General features: G+C 32.8%; 4 protein-coding genes across 5 annotated transcripts; 2 read left to right on the forward strand and 2 right to left on the reverse strand.

Moving 5' to 3' along the window:
* Nucleotides 1–434: 434 nt before the first annotated feature.
* Nucleotides 435–1236, reverse strand: LOC125587674. 2 transcript variants are annotated; one of them, XM_048758591.1, is made up of 3 exons: nt 959–1236; nt 687–884; nt 435–569 (listed from the first exon to the last, which is right to left on the reverse strand). In XM_048758591.1, the coding sequence occupies exons 1-3, from the start codon at nt 1027–1029 to the stop codon at nt 551–553; spliced, it is 288 nt and encodes a 95-aa protein (XP_048614548.1). In that variant the 5' UTR covers nt 1030–1236; the 3' UTR covers nt 435–550. The 2 variants fall into 2 exon arrangements, with proteins under 2 accessions (XP_048614548.1, XP_048614547.1); XM_048758590.1 differs by having other exon boundaries at nt 435–884; nt 959–1226.
* Nucleotides 1237–4242: 3006 nt separating this feature from the next.
* Nucleotides 4243–5109, reverse strand: LOC125587361. Its single transcript, XM_048757628.1, has one exon. The coding sequence runs from the start codon at nt 5107–5109 to the stop codon at nt 4243–4245; it is 867 nt and encodes a 288-aa protein (XP_048613585.1).
* Nucleotides 5110–5420: 311 nt separating this feature from the next.
* On the forward strand, nt 5421–9010 carry LOC106345958 (GDSL esterase/lipase LTL1-like). The gene is made up of 5 exons (XM_048758593.1): nt 5421–5777; nt 5877–6004; nt 6414–6656; nt 7395–7647; nt 8545–9010. Exons 1-5 carry the CDS (start codon nt 5537–5539, stop codon nt 8778–8780), a joined length of 1101 nt encoding a protein of 366 aa, XP_048614550.1. The 5' UTR covers nt 5421–5536; the 3' UTR covers nt 8781–9010.
* Nucleotides 9011–17466: 8456 nt separating this feature from the next.
* Nucleotides 17467–18510, forward strand: LOC125587675 (two-component response regulator ARR22-like). Its single transcript, XM_048758594.1, has 3 exons — nt 17467–17598; nt 17804–18060; nt 18173–18510. Exons 2-3 carry the CDS (start codon nt 17827–17829, stop codon nt 18347–18349), a joined length of 411 nt encoding a protein of 136 aa, XP_048614551.1. The 5' UTR covers nt 17467–17598; nt 17804–17826; the 3' UTR covers nt 18350–18510.
* The last annotated feature ends 4376 nt before the right edge of the window (nt 18511–22886 follow it).

The raw sequence follows: 22886 nt of genomic DNA on the forward strand, positions 1-22886 counted from the left end.
TGAGAATATATGCCTGACAGAGATTTTTGTTTCTATAAATACAAAAAGTGTAATGGTTCTTATTTGTATACAGCCTAAAGTAGCATCTTAATTTTCTTTTTTTAATCAGCACCAATAATTGTTGATGGGAGTACCAGATGCTGCTACTACTGAAATTTAGTATGTTAGATTTGTGAGCACATCCTCTTCTACTTTATCTAGTCAGGGAGCAATACTGCTAGAATATATGCTTTCACATGTTAAATTTATATCATTCAAAGGGCTCTTTCAATTCTTTTGTTACTTGTTAGTGATAGTAACCAATGGCCTCATAATAAGAATCTTTGATAATGATCGGTTAGGAATAAAGAACAATCTCAGTGTACTTGGAATCCTTAAGTTAGCAAGTTTCATTAGCACGAATCTGGAACTCTTATCTGTGATGGAACAAGATATAACAAACTGTTAACCCATGAGATTAACTTTTTGATTACTTCAAGCTTAGGAATACAGTTACTCTCATGAGCTGAAACCCCTTTATCTCAGTCTCTTTGAACTAGCTAGAGGGCTTTTACTCTGAGATTATAGTTCTGGCAAACAAAGAAACATATAATCAGGAGGAGCTTTGTACATATCCTAAGCATTGTCTTTTTGGTTTGTCTCTATACTTTATTGTAAGTAGGAAAAATTAAGTAGGAGGATCGAACTTGTAGTGTTTGTCGATGAAAAGAGATACTTCCCAAGTGCAGCTAAGCCCCTTTGGGATGGTGACAAGGTCTCCTGCACCAAACTCTACAAACTCTGATGATGACCCTTTTGGATACACCTTCACTTTTCCCTTCACCAAATAGCAAGTCTCTCTTTCTTCAAACACCAATGCATACTTCCCCGGCTGACAAGACCACCTATCAAAATTCGTCATGTTATTAACCAGTAAGATGAGGGATAGAAACAGAATATGTAGTTGTTTGATACTTACTTAGGCCATGACATGACTCCAAGTTCAGATAACTTTATGCTTGAAGGGTTGTGTTCGATTACGATATTCATTCTGGAAGGAATTCAAAGATGTTTCAGTGCTATTTAGATAGAACAGAGATAAAGGCAGATAGGAATATTGATGAATGAAGGACAGAGTAGTTGGTCTGCATGTGTATATATATAAACAAGATATGAATAAAGTGACTTCTTCCTTTTCCTCTTGTATTGAAAGGGATAATGGGATAGTGGAATCTTTAAAGAAGCACTTTGAGTCTTTGACCCAGGATGGATACAAAACAAAGTCAATGTATACATCCATTAAGCTAACGTTTTTTTTAGATAGTCATTCTAGAAGTATATAATATTACAAAATGAAGACCAAGTCTCCAACCACATCCACATGGACCCCTTCTGTTTTGTCCATGCGTTCATTGTGCTTTACTTTTCACGTTTTTACGAGTAACCAAGTCTCCTACGCTGAGACTCAAGAGTCTAGATAGTCTCCAGACAATGTAGAGAACACTGTTATTCATTAGATGATTCTTCTATTCTTCTATGAACACTGTTATTCATTAGATGATTCTTCTCTGAAGACTGTTATTCATATCTTTATAAACTTTATTATATGGTATGTTTATTTTTTCAGTTTTGAGAAAGTTTGACTGATTCTTCAGTGGAAGATACGTGATAAATGGGAACATTGATATGTGTAGCCCACCTCTCGTTTGGCTGCTTCCCCAACTGGCTCTCTGTTTGTTTCTTTATTCTATTATTATGTCATTGCATGCATGTGCGGATTAGTACTTTAGTTTGTATACTTCTTACTATATTTTATATGCATATATTATTCACATGTTTAGAGAGATTCATATCCTTTGCATGCTAGTGTATTTGCAATTTTCTGACTTTCAGACGAGAGTAATATGAACAACTGGAATAAAGAGTGGAAGTTGGGTCCACGATGAAAACGTGAACACCCTAATAACAGTGTCCTGCTTTTGTTTGGTCTCTGATCATTTCACCTTTGTTCTGGTTACTTGTAGCCTCTTTTAATCTCATATCTCTAACAGGTACTAATCTCTAAAGTAGTTTTTACAGAGATTAGTACCTAGAAACATAGCACAAATGTCTTTATTAATAACTAACTTGCAAGCTTATAAATTTTACGAAAAATAAACTTGGAAGCTTATGCATCAGGATTATCATGTGCTTTGCAGAATCCAGAACATGAAACATCAGGTCCAAGTCGAAGGTATTGAGTCCACGAGCACGACCATCAAGTTTTCTTTATTGGGTCTAAACCATTCGACTAATGGGCTTGTCTAAAAACTGCCGTGGCTGGACTGTTTTTTTTAATTCTTTTATTTTTAAGAGAATTAATATCTGAAATATGGGATATCATTTAATTTTACTGTATAGCTTTTCAAATAAATACATTGATTTTTTTTTTAACTTTAGGGCAGTGTTTTTAAAACCGGATCGGAAGCTGAACCGAAAATATTTTGGGTCACGGTTCAATATGGTTCGACCGGGTCAAACCTGGTTCAATAATATGGTTTAATATTTTTTTAGTATGTAAATATAAAAGTAATATTAGTAAACATGATGCATAGTTAAAATATAAATCAATTTTGAACATAAAATATTATAAATATAAATTAGTTTCTTGTTTATATGGATGATTTATAGATTTTCGATAGTTTTAGTGGTTTTTATTGGTTTAATAACTTTGAAATATAATCCGGCTATGTGGTCGGTTCATGGTCGAACCAATTATTAGACCAATCCGGCTATATAACCGGTTCATGGTCGAACCCGGTCCAACCATCGGGTCGGTCTGGTTTTAAGAACACTGCTTTAGGTAAAAAAAGGAAGTAATAAATAGCCGGAAAATGTTGGTTTGAGATGACATTTACCCTTTTTATGCTTTATTCAGAAATCATACAACATCATGCAGTTGGAGAGGGTAGCTTCATCATGTTAATTTAAGATATGTGAGCTGGTCGAGTTGGTAGATCTCTTAATTTCACTTATACCTCTCTCTCCAATTATTATTTTTATATAGAGAAGTACATATAAAAAAACAAGACAAAACAAATGTTTTATTTTTGAATAATGTATTTACAGAAGTTGTGAATTTTGTCATTACGTATGGATTTTTCTTAATCCAATTCTTTCATTTTCTTCACTAACAAACGTGAGACAAACGCAAGGTGTAATTATGTGGATTAATTAACATAGGTAGTGTGTGATCAAAAAAAAATTAACATAGGTAGTGTAATGTGAGATTCGTTCTTTTACTAATTTAATGCAGACATCAATCAAATGGTTGTTAATATGTGGATTATAAGTAACAAAAGTAGTGTAATGCGACTATGCGAGATTTGTTCTTTTACTAATTTAATGCATACATCAAATGGTTTATGATATTAGTCGACTTATCAAGCATATAAGCATCATTTCAAGAAAATAAAACATATAAAGCATTACACACAGAAACTAGAACTATACTTGAAAATACACAAAAAAAAATTTAAAGCATGGGATTGAACACGACCCATTCCATTCACATTAATGGCTTTAATCGTTATGTACACTTTTTCCAGAATATTTTATTTATATTTTCATTTTATTTTAACTGTACTATTTAATGAAAGAAGATGCATTTGGTTGGAGAAAACCACATCATGTTAGTGTAAAGCTTTTTGTTATCTGAATTGCAAATATCTACCAATATTAACTTTCGATTTTTGAACTTATAGATGGAATTCGTTTGACATGAGGATGTTGTTTATCTCACTGTAGTGTTTTAGATATTATCCAGCCATCATGAGCATTTCTAAATATTAATTCAAAATTTTAAAGAATCATGTATAACCCATGACATGAAAAAAGCGAGAGGATACTGGATATTTATCACATTTTAACTAACCGAGTAGTTGGAAATGGACCCATGGTTGGCTATATAAATTAAGTTTCATTGGAGCCCGGTCCAGCCATAACACCCTGATTTGGGATTAGGGTAAACACACAACACTACACAAAATGGAGACCAAGAACAACAAAAAATTTAAAAGAATCAAATAATTCTAAACATGGTAGTTTCTCACATATATGTTGTGGAAATCCGCAACTTACCATTGTTCGTTGGATGCAGATACTTAGTCATTCCAAATTTTTTTTTTTTTTTTTAAACTACTACCTTTTATTAAATCTTGGCACCCAAAACAGATCCAGTTCGAAACTACAATCACCAAACTGCACAGAAAAAGCTTGAAAACTCTAAAGTGCAAAAAAAGACAACCAAGTAACCAAGACCGAAAGTTGGCCTGGCAAAAGTGTCTGTCTACGAGCCACCGGATCTAATCTGAGTCTCAGAATCTGTTGAATCTCTGCAATAATAACCCCTGTAGGCTTCTCCACCGAGTTATGAACTCTGCTATTTCTTTCTTTCCAAACTAAATACAAAGTTGCTTGATGAAGTAATCTTACTATCAAAACCATGTTCTTATCACGCGACGGCGCTAGCAGCCAACGCAACACATCCTCAAAGCCTTGAGGCGGAGTGAGCTGCAATCGAGATAGGAAGAAAGTCCAGACCTGAGAACTATAGGAGCAGCCGAAAAATAAGTGATGTCGACTCTCATCGTTCCCTGAGCAGAGAACGCAATTGGAAGGAACCGTGAGACCCCATCCAATAAGCCTATCTCTCGTTACCATTCTGTTCCGAGCCGCCACCCACACCACGAAAGCATGCTTCGGAATTCTATCAGTAAACCACACAGCCTTATGCCAAAACAATTCTATTGGATAAGGATGCAAGGCTCTCCACGTCTCACTCGTAGAGAAATTACTTGAGCCACGATCTGCTCCTGGATACCACACATATGTATCATCTACCTCCGAGTCTATAATCTCCCGCGCATTCGGTAAACAAGACTTAATAAGCAAGATCGTAGGACTCCTGCTCCTGCTACGATCCAACCACCAGCCATTATTAGTTAACGCCTCCGCCACTACTGCATTAATGCCCAGGGCGGTTATCTGCGGTCCTCTCTCCCCCACTAGCTCAATCAGCGGACCAAGAGAGGTCCAGTTATCATGCCAGAAACTAGCAGTAATCCCTGATCCCACCTCACAGTGCACCATTGATCTAGCTATCGGTCTCAACTTACAGATAGCTTTCGCTTCCTCTTCTACTACTAGTGGGATCCAAAATTTACTCATCGGTTGTAGACAATACATGTGATTCAGTATAAACATTCAATCGAATTTTGAAGGGTAAAAAATGATTCCATTTAGAACATTTATTACATCCAAACAACAAACAAGATTATAGTGTATCAGTTGGCAGCCTCTATTAATGTTTTCCTCTCGTCTTAAAATTCACAACCAAAAAGCAAAACACATTAAAACATACACATATATATAACATATATGTATACGTTACTGATTGAAACCTACATATCCATTGTCAGCGTGTCTATATATAACACCCACCATATGCTCTCATAGTATTCGTCAACTTAAATCCTTTCTCCCCATTCGTTATCTAATCACATCTCTGCCCATAACTATGGATATTAATTATTCTCCACTAGGGTTTCTAATATCACTCTTCTTCATTGTTACTTTTCTTGCACCACAAGTTAAATCTAGGGCTTTCTACGTCTTTGGTGATTCTCTGGTCGACAATGGAAACAATGATTACCTTGTCACCACTGCTCGCGCCGACAATTACCCGTATGGTATCGATTACCCGACCCGTCGACCCACTGGGCGTTTCTCTAACGGCCTCAACATCCCCGACATTATCAGTGAGTATATTTAATTAGTTCGAGAAAGGTTATGAGATAATAATATGTTCTTTAATTATCCCTAACCATGGTTTAATGTTTTTTTTTTATCTCTACTAGGTGAAGCTATAGGCATGCCGTCGACTTTGCCGTACCTTAGCCCGCAGCTCACCGGAGAAAATCTTCTTGTCGGTGCTAATTTTGCCTCCGCTGGAATTGGAATCCTCAACGACACTGGAATTCAATTTGTAAGCAACTTCGACAATTCTTAAATTAAATGCAATAAAAGTTAGCAAAAAATAATAATTAAATGCAATAAACAAAAACAAAACAAAAAAACACTAGGAAAAGCTATAGTCATTTTGGGCTTAACCATAAATATTTTTAAAAATTAGTCATTTCAGGTTTAAGCCAAACGGGTCCTGGAATTTTGGAAGTTCTAGCCATTTTAGTAAAAAAAAAAACTTAATAAAAATTTTGGTTTAGTAATTTAGGAGCCATAGGTTTATGTATATTAATTTCGAAAATTTTGAAAAATGTTTTATTTTTGGTACGTCGACTCTGGGTTCAAGGAGCTAATATCGTGTTAATGCATTGTAATTCTTGTTTAATTGCTGTCTTTCAACTCGTTCATAGATTATGTTTTTTGTTTGGCAGGTAAACATAATTAGAATATCTAAACAGTTCGAATACTTCCAACAGTACCAGCAACGAGTGAGCGCATTGATCGGACCAGAAGCTACACAACAGCTAGTTAATCAAGCTCTTGTCTTAATCACACTCGGTGGCAACGATTTCGTCAACAACTATTATCTCATTCCTTTCTCTGCTCGCTCTCGCCAGTTCACATTACCGGACTACGTTGTTTATCTCATTTCCGAATACGGAAAAATCCTTAGGGTAAGGACAACTAAAACATACCTTAATCAGCTCTTCTCTACTTTATTTTCACGTGATAGCACTGAATTATAAAGTATGCCATGCTGCCATATAGTACTCCCCTCTGATCCCGAAAGTAAGATTTTCTAGAGTATACACGCTTATTAAGAATTTAATAAATATTTATAATTTAATTTATTTTTTACTTTATTATATACTTTCCAATAATTTTTCACCAATGAAATTTAATCAATTCAAATATTCTCAATTAATGTTCCTCAAAAGTATAAAAAAATATCTTAACAATATAGAAAATTTATCTTTGTGGAACAAGAAAAAAATCTAAAACATCTTACTTTCGGGAACGGAGTTAGTAATAAATTGGTGACTCAGACGGAAACTAGCTAGAATCATGGAATCTTGAGACTTGCATTACCAATGACCTTACTGATGTGTTGTCTCAGTACATGACAATGCCTTTAACAAGTGACCCCTCAATAATTTATTGCGCTATATCACCATAGTAATGACATTATTCTCTTTTCTCAAAAATAAATAAATTAATCACAATATTCTCTTGAAATGAGGGGACATAACTTCTTTTTAAATGGTGGGGAATTTTTTAGAAATATGGGGAAGATTTAATTTCTGTTGTTTTTAAAAGAAAAAAAATATATATATATATATACGTGATAATGATTTACTCTTTTCATAGTACATGATTAAATATTTTTTTCTCTTTTGTCTTCATTGATAAAGAAACTCTATGAGTTGGGTGCAAGACGGGTTCTAGTAACCGGAACTGGTGCAATGGGATGTGCACCTGCGGAGCTGGCTCAGCATAGCCGAAATGGCGAATGCTATGGTGCTCTCCAAACAGCAGCCGCTTTGTTCAATCCGCAATTAGTTAATTTGATCGCATCAGTCAATGCTGAGATCGGTCAGGACGTTTTTGTAGCAGCCAATGCCTATCAAATGAACATGGATTATCTAACTAACCCAGAACAATTCGGTAATTATAACTCATCTCTTATTAATTTGCTAGTAGTGCTAATTGTTTAATACTACTTTGTTCCCGAAAGTAAAATGTTTTAGATTTTTTTCTTGTTCCACAAAGATAGATTTTCTATATTGTTAAAGTACTTTTTTATACTTTTGAAGAACATTAATTGAGAATATTTGATTTGATTAAATTTCATTGGTAGAAAATTATTGGAAAGTGTATAATAAAGTACAAAATAAATTAAATTATAAACATTTATTAAATTTTTAATAAGCGTGCATACTCTAGAAAATTTTACTATATGTTAGGTAGTAGTAGATATTTTGATATATTTCAAAAGGTTTTAGTTGTTGGTTTCGAATTTATGAAAAGTAACAACTCAATCAAAGATTTGACTAGTGAGGTTGACTCAAACTTGTCAAAGATTTAATGATATAACCACATAATTAGGGAGTACTTTTGGAGGAGTAGTGATAGTTATGTCTGATTGAATGCGTACGTGAAATTTAATAAATGAGCATGACCAGTGACAACTATGTAGGACCATCTTTTCCATGCATGTTGTTACATTTATGCAAAAAATTGATTTCACTTCACACTTTTAAATAAAAAGATACTATATAGATCGAAGTATTCAATACGTACGTGTCGGTTTGTATGCATAGCAGTATCATTTTATTAGAATTTTAATAACAGTAACTGTCCGGTCTTTAAATAGTTCTATTTGAAAAGTTTTTCCCCCAACAATCTAACTCTAATGTATTATAAAACCATGGATACAAAAATATTGGTGGTAGTTGAAAGCATTTATTTATGTCTGGATCCTATACAACAAATAAGTACTCTATATATTCTAATAAATACCATTTGATTTGAATCGTTATATGCATGTATATATGTGTGTAGGGTTTGTGACATCAAAGGTGGCATGTTGTGGACAAGGACCGTACAACGGCATAGGACTATGCACTCCAATCTCGAACTTATGTCCAAACAGAGATTTATATGCATTTTGGGATGCGTTCCATCCGACAGAGAAAGCTAATAGGATCATTGTTAATCAGATCCTCACTGGTTCCTCCAAGTATATGCACCCAATGAACCTTAGTACCGTTATGCTCTTGGATTCTTCTAGAATCTAATCTAAGTGAATTTATTTCAGTTAAATGTCAAGGCCTTGCCTTTTGTAGTTTGCATTGTTGATTAATACATTTGATCAGCATAATTAAGAAACTTTTCTTGTCGGATATGCGGTTTGATGTTTGTGCTTGTTGTACCTTGATTAGCTTAGTTTAGTCATTTTTTCATGTATGTGTGCCAATTATCATGTAATATTTGGAGTGATTGTTATATGGTTTTCTGTTCTACTCGAGATTAATGATTCAACTAAGAGATGCGCCGTAGTTATAAATCCATGAACTATTAATGTATATTTACATGCTACGATTGATAATATGTGTCAATGTACTTTTCCGAAAAAATTCTTGTCGCCATATATTACTGTGGTAATGAATCATTAATATTTGAAGGAGAGAAATAGTACTTAGAGCATAATTAGTGGAGGTTAGGTTATTAGACCATAATTAACGCATGGTCTTAAGTGGAGTTTTAAGTATTATTAGGATTTAAAAAAAAAAATTAACATTAATGTGAAGAAGCGCGTCTTATTAGGGGCCATAAAGAGCCGGGTCTTGTGGGACACGTGTCCTTTGCGTGTTCTTCTCGTTCTTTCTCGAGAAAAACTCACTCGGCGTCTCGTCTCTCTCCCTCTCTTCCACGACGCTTTGTCTCTCGAGCTTTCCTCGGCGACTCTGCATGTGTTTCGATCGATGGCTCTCCTCGGCGTCTCCGTTGGTGGACTGTTCGTCTCTCCATCTCTCCTCGACGACTTCGCCTCTCCGCTTTTGATATCTCGGTGGCGATCCTCGACGACTCATCGACGACTCTGCATGTGTGGTTTTGATCTCTCGGTGGCTCTCCTCGACGGCTCCGCGTCTCTCTAGCTCTCCTCGACGGCTCCTCGAGGACTCCGCCTAGGCGCTTTTGATCTCGCGGTGGCTCTCCTCGACGACTCTGCCTCTGCGCTTTTGATCTCGCGGTGGCTCTCCTCGACGGCTCGTCGACGAAGAAAAGCACAGACGTCTCTCTCCGTGGCTCTCCTCGGCGGAATCAAAACGGCGAGTGTTGATGATTGGTCGAATCGAAAGGTAAAGCTATGTCTCATGATTTTGTGTCATGTGTTTGTTTTTGTCTGATGATTAATTTCGATTGTGTTTTTTCTTTGTGCGTTGAGATGTAGGGATCAGGAGACATGCTTGGAAGGTCTAAGCAGAGGACTACACCTAGCGACAAGTTCCAATTGCAAAACAGGTAATCCGTTTATCTTTGATCTGTTAGATAGATTGAAAGTGTTGAAATGTGATTGTGATTGGATTGTGTTATGAAATTAATAGATTGTGATTATGTTCTGATATTACATAGATTGTGATTCTTGTGTGTATTGAATTAGATTGTGTCCTGGAATGAATAGATGGAAGTTCTTGTGTGAATTGAAGCTCAGTAGTTAATGTTTTGGTTACTTGTGTGTATTGATTCTTATGTGAATAGATTGTGATTCTTGTGTGATGTCGTTTGGGTTGTGAATTGATTTGAATGTGGTTCTGGTCTGAATTAGTCTAGATTGTGAAATGAATTGAATGTGGTTCTGGTGTGAATTGAAGCCTCAGTAATTAATGAATTGGTTAGTGTTAGATTGAAGTTAAGATAAGTAATAAATAGTTAGCTAGATGTCAACTCCAATTGGTTGAGTGTTATGAACGCCTTGATCAATGCTCCTTTCATTCTTCTCTTCTATAAAACACATTCTTCTTGTATTAACTATATCAAAAACACATTCTTCTTCTCTTCCTTTTGTCAAAAACCGAGTTCTTTTCTTTCTCTCTTCTTTTCTTCCTCTCCTGACACATTCGGATATGGATTACAATCCATATAATCCGACATCAAACTTTGTTGACCTTCTTCAAAGTCAGCAACACACCGTCTTTGGTTATGTGCAAGACATTATTTCCTCACAAGTCCCTATGTTTTTCACTCAACCCACGGGAAGTCACTGTCTGAGTATCAAAGTATGTGGAACATTAAGATGCATGATTTGGATATGAAGGAGAAGTTATCAAAGATGAAGCTACTTGACTCATTACTTGCAAAGACAGAACCGCTTCTTGACTATGAAGAGGCTTTGAAGAAGAAGCTGGTTACTGAGTTGCTCTCAAATTAGCTCTAGGCTAAGAAGGAAATTCGATGTTCTAAGTTCTTGTTCTAATTTTTAGTTTATGTGTCTTGTGGTGATGTTTTTAGTTTCAGTGTCTTGTTCTCATGTTTTAGTTTCAGTGCTCTGTTTTCATGTTCTTCTTATGGATGTAATGTGACTGTGACTATTAATTATACAAATGCTTGTTCTTCTGTTCGCTGTCTCATCTTCTTGTCTTGGTGATTGGTTGATATAAAGAGGCTAGTTAGTAATCATATAAATACTTGTTATAGCTATCTCTGTCTCATGTTCTTCTCTTGGTTTCCCAGGTGCAGAAGAGTGTAGCAGTGTACTCACGGAGAAGCTCAGTGTCATGAAGTCTCAGTGGAGGAAGTTCAGTCTCTTGTGATCTTCTGTTTTCATGTGTCACAGGAGTTATGTTTTGTAGTGTCACGGGAGCTATTACCAAACATGTCAATCAGCTGTCTTCTGTTTTGTAGTGTCACAGGTGGTTATTACCAAGTGGTAAGCTTGTAGTCTTATGATGTTGTCGTGTGATTCTAGTGTCACGGGAGTTTAAACCAGACATGTCAAGCTTGTAGTGTTGTGATGTTGTCATGTGACTCTAGTGTCACGAGAGGTTATTACCAAACATGTGATTCTTGTAAATGTGATTCTAGTTGTCGCAATCTGAGCACAAGTCATCTTCTCTCATTTCATTCTCTATTTATAGTTTGTATTCACCAAATAATTGGCAAACTATTCATCTTTTCCTCTCTCCTCTCTTCCCTGAGCAAACAACTTCTCTTCACTTCTATTTTTCGTGATCAAGTAAATCAACTTCTCCTCTCTCCTTCTCTACATTGTAAACACAAAATTATCAAAAACAATTTCTACATATTGATCGAATATATGGCATCTGCTTCTCATTACCCTCCTGAGGGATCAGATGATGAAAACTTTGATTAATATTTCGATCAATATTTTGAGCAAGCTTTCGAGATTTTTACCATTGATTATGGTAATCAAGAAGAAGGAAGGAGAAGAAGGAAGAAATGAGCCTATCTCGAAAGAAATCGGGAAGCTGGCCATCTACGTTTGTGGAATGATTATTTTAGTGAAACCCCAACATACCCTGATAATCTATTCCGCAGACGGTTTAGAATGAACAATCCATTGTTCATGCGTATTGTTGATCGACTCTACAATGAAGTTCAATTCTTTCAACAACGACCAGATGCTCTTTGTAGGCTTGGCCTCTCTACACTTCAAAAGTGTACAACAGCTATCCGTGTCTTGGCATATGGTACTGCGGCTGATACGGTTGACGAATACCTCCGGCTCGGTGAAACTACTACTCGGTGATGTTTGGAAAATTTTGTGGACGGAATAATATATTTATTCGGCGACAAGTACCTAAGAAGACCAACACCGGCTGATCTTCAACGTCTACTTGCTATTAGAGAGCAACGTGGATTTTCCGGGATGATAGGAAGCATCGACTGTATGCATTGGGAGTGGAAGAATTGTCCTACCGCATGGAAATGTCAATATTCACGTGGTTCGGAAAAACCCACAATCGTTTTAGAGGCGGTTGCTTCGTATGATCTATGGATATGACATGCGTTTTTTAGACCTCCTGGTACATTAAATGATATCAATGTTCTTGATCGTTCACTTGTTTTTGATGATATAATAAATGGTCAAGCTCCACGAGTCACTTATTCTGTAAATGGAAGAGAGTATCATTTGGCTTACTATCTCACCGATGGTTTTTATCCGAAATGGGCAACTTTTATCCAATCTATTTCAGTACCACAAGGGCCGAAAGCAGTTTTATTTGCTCAACATCAAGAAGCTGTCCGAAAAGATGTCGAGCGTGCTTTTGAAGTCTTACAAGCTCGCTTTTCCATCGTTAAAAATCCAGCATTTTTTTGGGATAAAGTCAAAATTGAGAAGATAGAGCATGTATCATACTTCATAATATGATAGTAGAAGACGAACGAGATGGATACACGCAATATGATGTTTTAGAGTTCCAACAAGTGGAAGACAACGGAAGTTCACATGTGGATCTAACATATTCTACAGATATTGACAAATATCGCCAATATGATGGGTGTTCGAACAAGAATTAGTGATAGACAAATGCATCAACAACTGAAAGCTGATTTGGTTGAACATCTATGGCGTAAATTTGGACGTGATGAAGACAACAACTGAGCTCAAATGTTTCTTTTAAATTATTCTCGTTTATTTTAATAATCTTTGTTTTAATGTTTTTTTTTTAAATCTATGTTTAAAATTTTATCTTTTAATATGTTTTATTTAATAAATAAATTTTATGTTTAATTAAATTTTGTTTAATTAATTTTTTTCTTTAAGAACCCCAAAATTAAAAACCTACCATTGCACCTAAAAAACTAAGAGTATCTTAACTACAATTTCTTAACAACCATTAATTACTAAAAAGTTATTAAGATACCCAATTGGGTTCTTAGGGTTAATGTTGCTCTTAGCGGAATATATGAAACCGTCTCTTAACTTTTAGTTAAAAAAAAGCTAAGAACCGGTTCTTAAATAAGAACTCCACCCTAAAAACTCTACATTAATCATGTTCTAAACGAATTTATTGAGGCATTTTGCAGACACTGAAATGTGAATAATAATAAAGGAATTGATTTCTAGGTGGTGAAGTGGGTGAACTTTTTATGTCCACTATATTATAAAATATATTTTTATATTCTTTCACTATTGAAATTTATTTGAATTTTGATGGACCACCTAATCAATTATCTCGTCCCTTTCATAACAACTAGATTAAGATCTGCGCGTTGCGCGAAATGAATGTTGTATATAGATACTATTTTATTAATATGACTATTTATTAAATAATTTTTTTTATTCACATGGTTTTATGTTCATTTGTATTTTTATAACAAAAAATTGAAACTTTGGTAAAAGAATTTTCAATATGAAACTTTTAATATTTTTTACTAATTTGTAATCATTTTTACAAATTTAATGAAAAATTTGAAACTTAAATATTAAATTCTTAGTATTTGTTCAATAAAACTTTTGAAATTTAAATATTTATACATTTTGTATAATATATAATTTAATTTAAACGATATTAATATAAATAAACATATATATCTTGTTATAATTTTATGAATATTTCTATCTTGTTATCAATAAAAATTAAACCATTGATCACAACTTTTAAAAGTGAGATTTTTTTAAAGTTTATTAAATTATATTCGTTTTTAAAAATTCAAAATATAACATATATATAAAAATTAATTTTTTATTTATTTGGTTAATTAATTGTCTAATTTATTTAAATAATAATAATATAACAAAATGATAGATGATGTATAAATTATTATCAAATATTTATTATTTAAAATTATTAATTATCAAATATATTTTGATTAGATTAGGTAATTCCGTATGTTCGATTTAAGGAAATAATGAAGAATATTTTTATATTAATAATTAATTATATGTTTAGGTTAATGAAAAATATACTATATGTTTAGACAGACCAGCTTATTTTTCTAAAGATTTTGAAACTGATTCTCGTGATGACGTGTGTCATGGTTCAAATGTTGTAATGTTTCTCATTTAATATATATAGGAGATATATATATATATATATATATATATATATATATATATATATATATATATATTTAATCTAATATTTATTAAATAAAACATCTTACTCATATAATTTTATGAACGTTTGTATCTTTTTATATATAAAAATTAAATTATTGATCACAAATTTTCAAAGTAAGATTTTTTAAAAGTTTATTAATTTATATTCGTTTTTAAAAATTCAAAATATAACATATATAGAAAAATCACTTTTTTTTATTAATTGGTTAATTTGATTGTCTAATTTATTTTAATAATATTAATATAAAATAAAAATGATAGATGATGTATAAAGTTTTATCAAATCTTTATTATTTAAAATCATTAATTATCACATATATTTTTATGAGATTAGGTAATTATGTTTGTTCTATTTAAGGAAATAATAAATAATATTTTTATATTAATAATTAATTATATGATTAGTTTAATGAAAAACATATTATATGTTTAGGTGGACCAATTTATTTTTCTAAGAATTTTAAAATTGATTCTCATAATGACACGTGTTATAGTTCAAAGGTTTAATGGTCTTTTGATATATAGAGGATAACAAACTTGTATGCAAATACATTTGTAATATAGACCTTGTTCGTACTGGACCCAATGGGCTTCTGGTTATGGATTGTTATTTCTACAAATAGGTTGATTTTATTTATCTAGTGAGTCTCTCCATCCTACATACTTTTTTTTTTTGCAACTGAGGCTGCCATCCTATTCCTATATTCTTCTAATGAGTAATTTGGGATATCTTATGAATTATTAGGAACAGAACTATCGTGCTAATCTGCATTTATCCAAATTGTAATGGTAACTTTTACCGTGATTTTTGTAAATGCTTACTTTTATTTATTTAATTAATATCCATGTATTATTATACTCATTTAAACATTCATCACAATCTGATAAATTTGCTTTGAGAATACTTAAAACATATGCCACGTTGTTTTAAATCTTTTTCTCTTATAGAAACCAATACACACATTATTGTCTTATAAAACATATAGAATGCAACACTTGTAAAACTTATTTGACTTATATCCTACTTCAATAATAAATAAATTGCCGAACACTGGAGAAAATAATATTTAAAAAAAAAAGAATTCACATTATTCATAAACATATTTCTCTTCCACGAATCATTGGTAGGAAAAAACAATAATAGAAAATGAATGCAAATAAGAGTACGCCGAATGGAACTTGGTCGGGATCTTGGAGCTATTGTTGCCACAGCAGAGAATAAAATTCCACTGACATATATCAATTGTAATCTCTATTACACTGTATATATCACAATGGAGCGATTGTTTTCAAGGCACAACACGGGTTAGAGTTGACACATACAGATAAACTATATAATATAATCAGAGCCGTGCTTACCCCTTTGCAAAAAAGGCAACAGCCTCAGGCCCCCACATTTTAATCAATATTTAGGGCCCCATGTTTTGAAGACACATTAGTAGTTCATGAGTGTATACATATATTTATAGAGAGCTCGATTGTTTTTTTTTTTTTTTTTTGAGAAAGGAGAGAGCTCGATTGTTCATATATTATGTTCTTTACATTTAAGTTTGGTTCTTCTTAGTAGATTCATTTTTAATAGACATCTTTAGTGTATTTACAATTTCATTAACTTGTATAAACTTTTTTTTTTTGTGAAAAACCATGTTTTTGAAAATTAGCCTTAACCCCCAAAGTTGTAGACACGGCACTGAATATAATCTCTGATTCGATCGGGTTTTGGTCAAGACGGAATCTACGAAGCCAAATATTGAAAAAAGTGACCTGAGGACCCGGCCAAAATTTAGCAAAAAAAAAAGTATTGGCTTCGTAGATTTCGTGTAAAACGTGAGCAGAAGTCCAGCTTTGCATTACATAAAACAAAACAAATATATTGAATACCATATCTCATCGATTATTTTCAAACTTTTATTTTTGGCTAAAAATACCTTCAAAATATGCAAGCATTCACAAAAAAAACAAGTGTAGACTTGTTTAAAAATGTTGAAATAATAGACAACTAATAATATGAAGCATAAATTTTTTAAATATCTCAAGCATGGATTATCTTCCACGATTGTACAAGACAATTTTCATAATAAAATAATTCCTATATTTTTATTTTTTATTTTCCACGATTGTACGTACAAAAAGTTTCATAAGAAATTAATAGCAAAATATTAGTCCTACGGCCATGATTAACTCGGCCATGATTAACCCGGATTTTTAAAGTGGGGTTGCCTAAGAACCATTTTTTAGCTTTTAACTAAGAAAAGTTAAGAACCGTTTTTTAGCTTTTAATTAAGAAAAGTTAAGAACCGTCTCTTAAAATTTAACTAAGAAAAGTTAAGAATCGTCTCTTAAATAAAAGATATAAAAGCCAGCTTTTAGCCGAAAAGTGTAAAAACAAAAAAAAAGAGTAAAATCATGAGTTAAGAACCTCAAATTAAGAGTACGGGTTAATTAATGCTCTAAGAAGCCATTACCGACTCAGCTTAGGAACACTGATGTTGACGCATTAAGTTCTATGCTTAATCTGCTTAAGCATACCTTCAACGATCCATGAGAATCTTTACTTTTATATCTTAGCATAGATTTGATAAAGATCTTGTTCACCGTTCAGCAAGACCTTTAACCCAACAAACTAAATAATGAAAAGTATATAACCTTTATTACAATTCTTATGCCGAAAAGTTTTAAATAAAATTCTTATATTAGTTTCTTTATTAACAATAAGAAAGAATTAATACGTACAAATAACAAATATAGAATCTGGTTATGATCTAGATAAATTAATTAAAGATATTTTCACATGTGATTTCTTAAGTATTCTTAATATTTGTTCCCCATTTTGATTTTATTGTTCTCATATTAGTTTGTTAAAACAACTCAGTTGCAAAAATGCAGATTACATTCCAGCAAAATTCTGTAAAAGATGCTTTTCTTAGTGACGTGAAAATATGCTTTTGCACCTTTTCCAACTATAAATTTCGATCAATGTCTAAGTTCCTAGAACACAATTCACAATCTTCTTTAGAATCCAAATTGTAAGCCACTTCTAACCTTTTTTAGATTACATATGTAATACGTATGCATATACAAACAATTATATACAAACACGGAACCATGCATGCAAGAAGATAATTATAATTTTCTTTTTTGTTCAAATGATAATCACATGCATGCGAACACTTGTAAGTTAATTTCCACACTGCATGTTTCATTTATTTAATTAGCTTCTTTTGTGTGAAGATTGTTCTAAGACAGAATCGAAGATGGCAACAAAATCCATGGGAGATATCGAGAAAATAAAGAAGAAACTAAACGTGTTGATCGTCGATGATGATCCACTAAACCTTATAATTCATGAGAAGATCATCAAAGCGATTGGGGGTATTTCACAGACAGCGAATAACGGTGAGGAGGCAGTAATCATCCACCGTGACGGCGGCTCATCTTTTGACCTTATCCTAATGGATAAAGAAATGCCCGAGAGGGATGGTGTTTCGGTACAATTAATTAACAATCTTAGTTTTTGGAAATAAACATATTATTTAATTAACCTCATGGTTAATATACTTGTCACTTGCTTATGTTCTTTAATTTGTTGGTTTTATTTAGACAACTAAGAAGCTAAGAGAAATGGAAGTGAAGTCAATGATTGTTGGGGTGACTTCACTGGCTGACAATGAAGAGGAGCGCAGGGCTTTCATGGAAGCTGGACTTAACCATTGCTTGGCAAAACCGTTAACCAAGGACAAGATCATCCCTCTCATTAACCAACTCATGGATGCTTGATGGATATATATTTTATATTATGGAAACACACATAATAACGTCTAAGTGTGTATGTATGCATAGATACTTGCATGTGTGTGTTTTAGAATTTAGGGTTCTTTATCGTCCGTGATATATAATCATGTAAGTTGTTGCTTTAAGCTTATAAAATATTTAAATAAGGGTTTCCTCTACCAGAAAAAAAAAGTAAATATACAATTTTCATTTTACTAAATAAATAGATACTTCGACCATTAACTGAATACATATATATCTATATATATATATAACTGATCCAGTTTAATTTAAATAACTATGATATCTAAGATGATGTATGTAGTGTAGCTGATGTTAGTTGAATATATAATTATAACGTTAATTGAACTATATATTAGTGAGAGAAAAAAATATATATTAGTGACTGGCTTATGTTTTAGAAAATGATATCTCGCGAATCTAGCTGGTTTGTACATTTATGTTTCCTTTATATTATTTTCCAGAAGTGCTTAACTTTTAGATTTTATTTTGTTTTTATATTTAAATTGATAAATGACCTATAAATTTCATATCCCTCAGTCCTAATTACATATACAAGACACATAAACGTTATTAGATATAATACTTTTTGTTATCCGCTGTACTTAATATTATTTTCTCCAACATTATATGTCATAAAGAAGACACAGCATATCTTACTTTAAAATTGATAAGTTTATGCAGAAACGAGTAAATTCTGATTTCAGCGGCTTATATCATCTTAGCTAGATTTGATTACGCATTGGATGGTAGACGTTCAATTGTATTTGTAATAATTATTTTCACGGCTGTTCGGATATCAATCAGATAACTAAAATTCGAATAAATCTACTCTCTCTTTTTTTGCATTTGACAATTCTAGCTTTTTAAAAACAGTAGAATGAATTTACAGATTCTTTTCTTTTCTCTCTGTTCTCTAAAGTTTACTTGTATCCTTTTGCAGCTAAAACTCGTGAGTCGAAATCTAAAAAGCTTAGGTTATGTGTCAGTGTCTAAAGTGGGATTATATTCTACCTTTTTGAGTTGTTAACTTGTTTTGTGTTTAATGTAATATGAATTCACTTTTCAAAGCATCTAATATATCTCAGGAAAGTTCATAATTGCTATATTTAGGCTAACCAATATTTTATATTACTTTTAGGGCGTATTGGTTTGATTCGGCAATGCTTGAATGCTCGAGAGCTTGAACCGAAAAACATAGGATCTGAGACCATGATTATCCCTAAAAAATCTTTACGTTTTTTTTTCTTTAAAAGAAAAAAAAAAATTAAAAAGCAAATCAATCGCGGACCGCCACGAGTCAGTGAGGTCCGCGAACAGTGTAAGAAACTCACTAAAATCGATTCTTAATTAGTAGTTTTTGTAACTGATCCTTAAAGATTTTGTGAGGACCCACACACTAAGAACCCCGCTAAAAATGCCGGATAAACATGCTCTAACTGTTGAGTAGGCCTACTGTTTCCTTTACATACTTTAGATCGTCGATTAGATCGTCCGAACATTTATCTTGTGAGATTTTAATTTCAGATAAAAAATGACTGAGGTTGTGTGCTGTAGAAAAGCTAGTATAATATATGCAGTAACGAGGTCATTGTTTTTTTGGGAGGGAATGTCAAGAAATTAAACTTTTAAAGTAGGACTAGTAGAAATGAATTTTAAATATAGACTAGGGGTTTTCCCGGGCTACGCCCGGGATATTCGTATAATTTTTTGTTAACTTAAAAAGAAATTACATTTATGAACATAGACCATGTATATATATATTACAATCGACTTTAAACTATTAAATTGATAGAAATTCTAAAATTTGTTTGTATTTATTCACTATCTTGTATCTAACCAAATTAAAATCATATATAGAATGAGAAGTAAGATGAGTGAAAACTAACAAAACTGGTTATGATTTAAATACATTGTGTTAAGTTTTTGTTCTGTATAAAAATGTGTAAGATTTACAACTGATTTAAACCTTGTTTTCATTTTAGAATCTTTGGGTTCTTATGAGATTGAAAAGTTTTATAATAGAAATAAAATTGTATAAAAAATTGATCCAAATGTAAAAGTAGTATCATTGTCCAAGCCAAACCAAATTAAAGAACAATTTTTTTAGACAAACCATTACCAAAACTTGATATTTAAGACTGCATACACTTGTATGAACCTATAATCATTCACGTGACAATGATCTGATCAGGGAATCACTTTAGACTAATCTTAAGACAAAATCTTCTTACCGCCCTCCCTCTTAGTTAGTCCCGACTTCTTTATCGTCTTTAGAGAGCACTATATATCCTTTCTCGGACTGGATTCCATGATTTCTTTAATCTCGAGCTCCATACAGAGTATGCACTCTGCAAGAAAAAGCAATTTGAAGCTACTCAATTGATCAAGTCTAGCATGTTAATACAACACACACACTACTCACTTCACCTCTATAGCTTAAGATTAGAACCCACATTTACGGTGTCATGATACATCTTGTCCATTTGCCAGGTAAGAAGTATTTTTTTTAGTAATTTCCACAAACCTTTCAGTCTCATCAAAAGAAACATGTGAACCATACACTTACGCCTGCAACTCTGGAGGGAGCATGCCAATAAAATGATGATATTAGATGAGAAACCAAAAAAGTATTAAAGTGAAGTTAAGAGTTTTAGATGAGAAACCAAAAAGGAAAAGTGTTGCATGCTCTTCTTGTAAGCCTTATTCGACGTATAGTTGATGACTTATGCATAAAAGGGGTTTAATGAGAGGTTGAGATTCTCATCTAAAATAGCTAACACCGATGATATCAAGTATCAAATTATATTCAAGCAGCAAATTATATTCCTAAGTGTAAAAATGGAAATAAATTAATTTAAGATTAGAATAGTCCCTTTGATGAAGTTTCTCAACATATATTTCCTGCTAGAGAAAATAACAAAATGAGGACCAAGCATCAAGGCAATCACATATAATCTTCAGATCACTTTGGAACTTCACCATTAGCTCGTAACGATCCATCTCGCCAGAGAAAATTTTCAAATTATAATACGTGAGGTAGAAAGTAGACGGATGCTCTGCCTTAAAAAAAATAATCATAAACTGCATCTGATGTTACAGAGAAAATGAAGAATGAATCAGCTCACTATATAAACTTGGTGAAGAGAATATTCAAGAATCAAAAACCTTAACGACATAGGACTCCTTGTGACAGAACAAAAGCCGTAGTTGAACACGGTAAGCGGCGTATAAAGAAACTCAGAGGAAGATAGGTCACTTGTGCGGTAAAATGAAGATATAATTTATTTCACTTTCTACTATTCAGATCATATTCAGATCATATATGCACAGCACATGTAAACAATGATAGGTCACTTGTGCAGTAATATGAAGATATAATTTATTTCACTTTCTACATTACTGGTCCTGAAATTATTGTAAGAAAAGTGAATAAATTAATTAACCATAGTCTGAGAAGATTATAAGGATTGCATGTGGTTGCATGTTTCGCCATCTGAATTACTTCTTCAAAATGAGAGGGAAACCAATCAAAATGATGGCCTGTTTTGCCGTCTAAATCACACGGTATTGCATACCAATAAATTTGAAGAAAAGCTTTACTTTAATGTGGTTTTCGAGATTTTAGGTCATGTGGCATCATCTCCAGTTACGAAAAAAGAACACTAACTGTATATAAACATTATTATTTTAAAAAGTGATATTTTAATTTTTTATAAATGATTTTTTTTTCTTTATACTTTAGTTTTGATTTTATCATTTATATTTCTATTTAAAATATAATTTTTGTTATTTTGTCTTTCTCAGAAAATAATTAATCATCATATGATTTTATCATTTTATATCTAGGCTTAGGCAGGGGGCGTGGGGGTGGGGGGCTTGCAAGATTTATAACAAAGAATAGGCACCAAAGCGACGATATAATGAACGTAACTTATAAACTATGGCTACATGAGGTCATTCCGATTACTGATTTTTTTTATGTGCAAGGGAACATAATTATTGTATAAAAATAACTATTGCTTTATAGAATGAGTATAAAAATACCTATGCTGAATGAGTAGTAGCACTAATATAGATCAAACTGTGAGTTGTTTTGAATATGATCTACCAATACAATGATAAAAATGAATCTAATAGACACCAAAGTATATACCTGCAGATTCCACTGGTTGGTCAGGGGGTGGCGTGGCCATTGTGATTAAGCTTTCACAGTTTCTGGAGTTGAAAACCGAGAAGAAGGTGTACTACGTTTCTTGCGCTTATGCGTGAGGAATATGCGTATTTAGCAGATTTGGGTTTACTTGGAAGAGGTATAGAGAAAGAGTGTAAATGCTGGCACAATGAATAATACTTCTTTCCTTCTCAGATCAAGATTTTTCGTGATTTTGAGATTTGAAACTTATTTTGTATTAAATTAAAGATCATGTGCATTGATTAGATTGTGAGAGTTTTGATTTATTCCGAAAAACCCCCGGAAACTCTAGTCAGCACCACGTACACCTATCTCTCCTTGAACTTA

The sequence above is a fragment of the Brassica napus genome, chromosome C5 (assembly GCF_020379485.1).
Source record: "Brassica napus cultivar Da-Ae chromosome C5, Da-Ae, whole genome shotgun sequence".
NCBI lineage: Eukaryota > Viridiplantae > Streptophyta > Magnoliopsida > Brassicales > Brassicaceae > Brassica > Brassica napus.

Excerpts from the sequence above, each read along its gene's own strand:
- LOC125587674 (XM_048758591.1), bottom strand. The coding sequence starts at position 1,029 with ATGAATATCGTAATCGAACACAACCCTTCAAGCATAAAGTTATCTGAA. Across the intron at positions 885-958 it reads GGAGTCATGTCATGGCCTAA|GTGGTCTTGTCAGCCGGGGA; the intron begins GTAAGTATCAAA and ends GAATTTTGATAG.
- LOC125587361 (XM_048757628.1), bottom strand. The coding sequence starts at position 5,109 with ATGGTGCACTGTGAGGTGGGATCAGGGATTACTGCTAGTTTCTGGCAT.
- LOC106345958 (XM_048758593.1), top strand. The coding sequence starts at position 5,537 with ATGGATATTAATTATTCTCCACTAGGGTTTCTAATATCACTCTTCTTC. Across the intron at positions 5,778-5,876 it reads CAACATCCCCGACATTATCA|GTGAAGCTATAGGCATGCCG; the intron begins GTGAGTATATTT and ends TATCTCTACTAG. Across the intron at positions 7,648-8,544 it reads AACTAACCCAGAACAATTCG|GGTTTGTGACATCAAAGGTG; the intron begins GTAATTATAACT and ends ATATGTGTGTAG.
- LOC125587675 (XM_048758594.1), top strand. The coding sequence starts at position 17,827 with ATGGCAACAAAATCCATGGGAGATATCGAGAAAATAAAGAAGAAACTA. Across the intron at positions 18,061-18,172 it reads CCGAGAGGGATGGTGTTTCG|ACAACTAAGAAGCTAAGAGA; the intron begins GTACAATTAATT and ends GGTTTTATTTAG.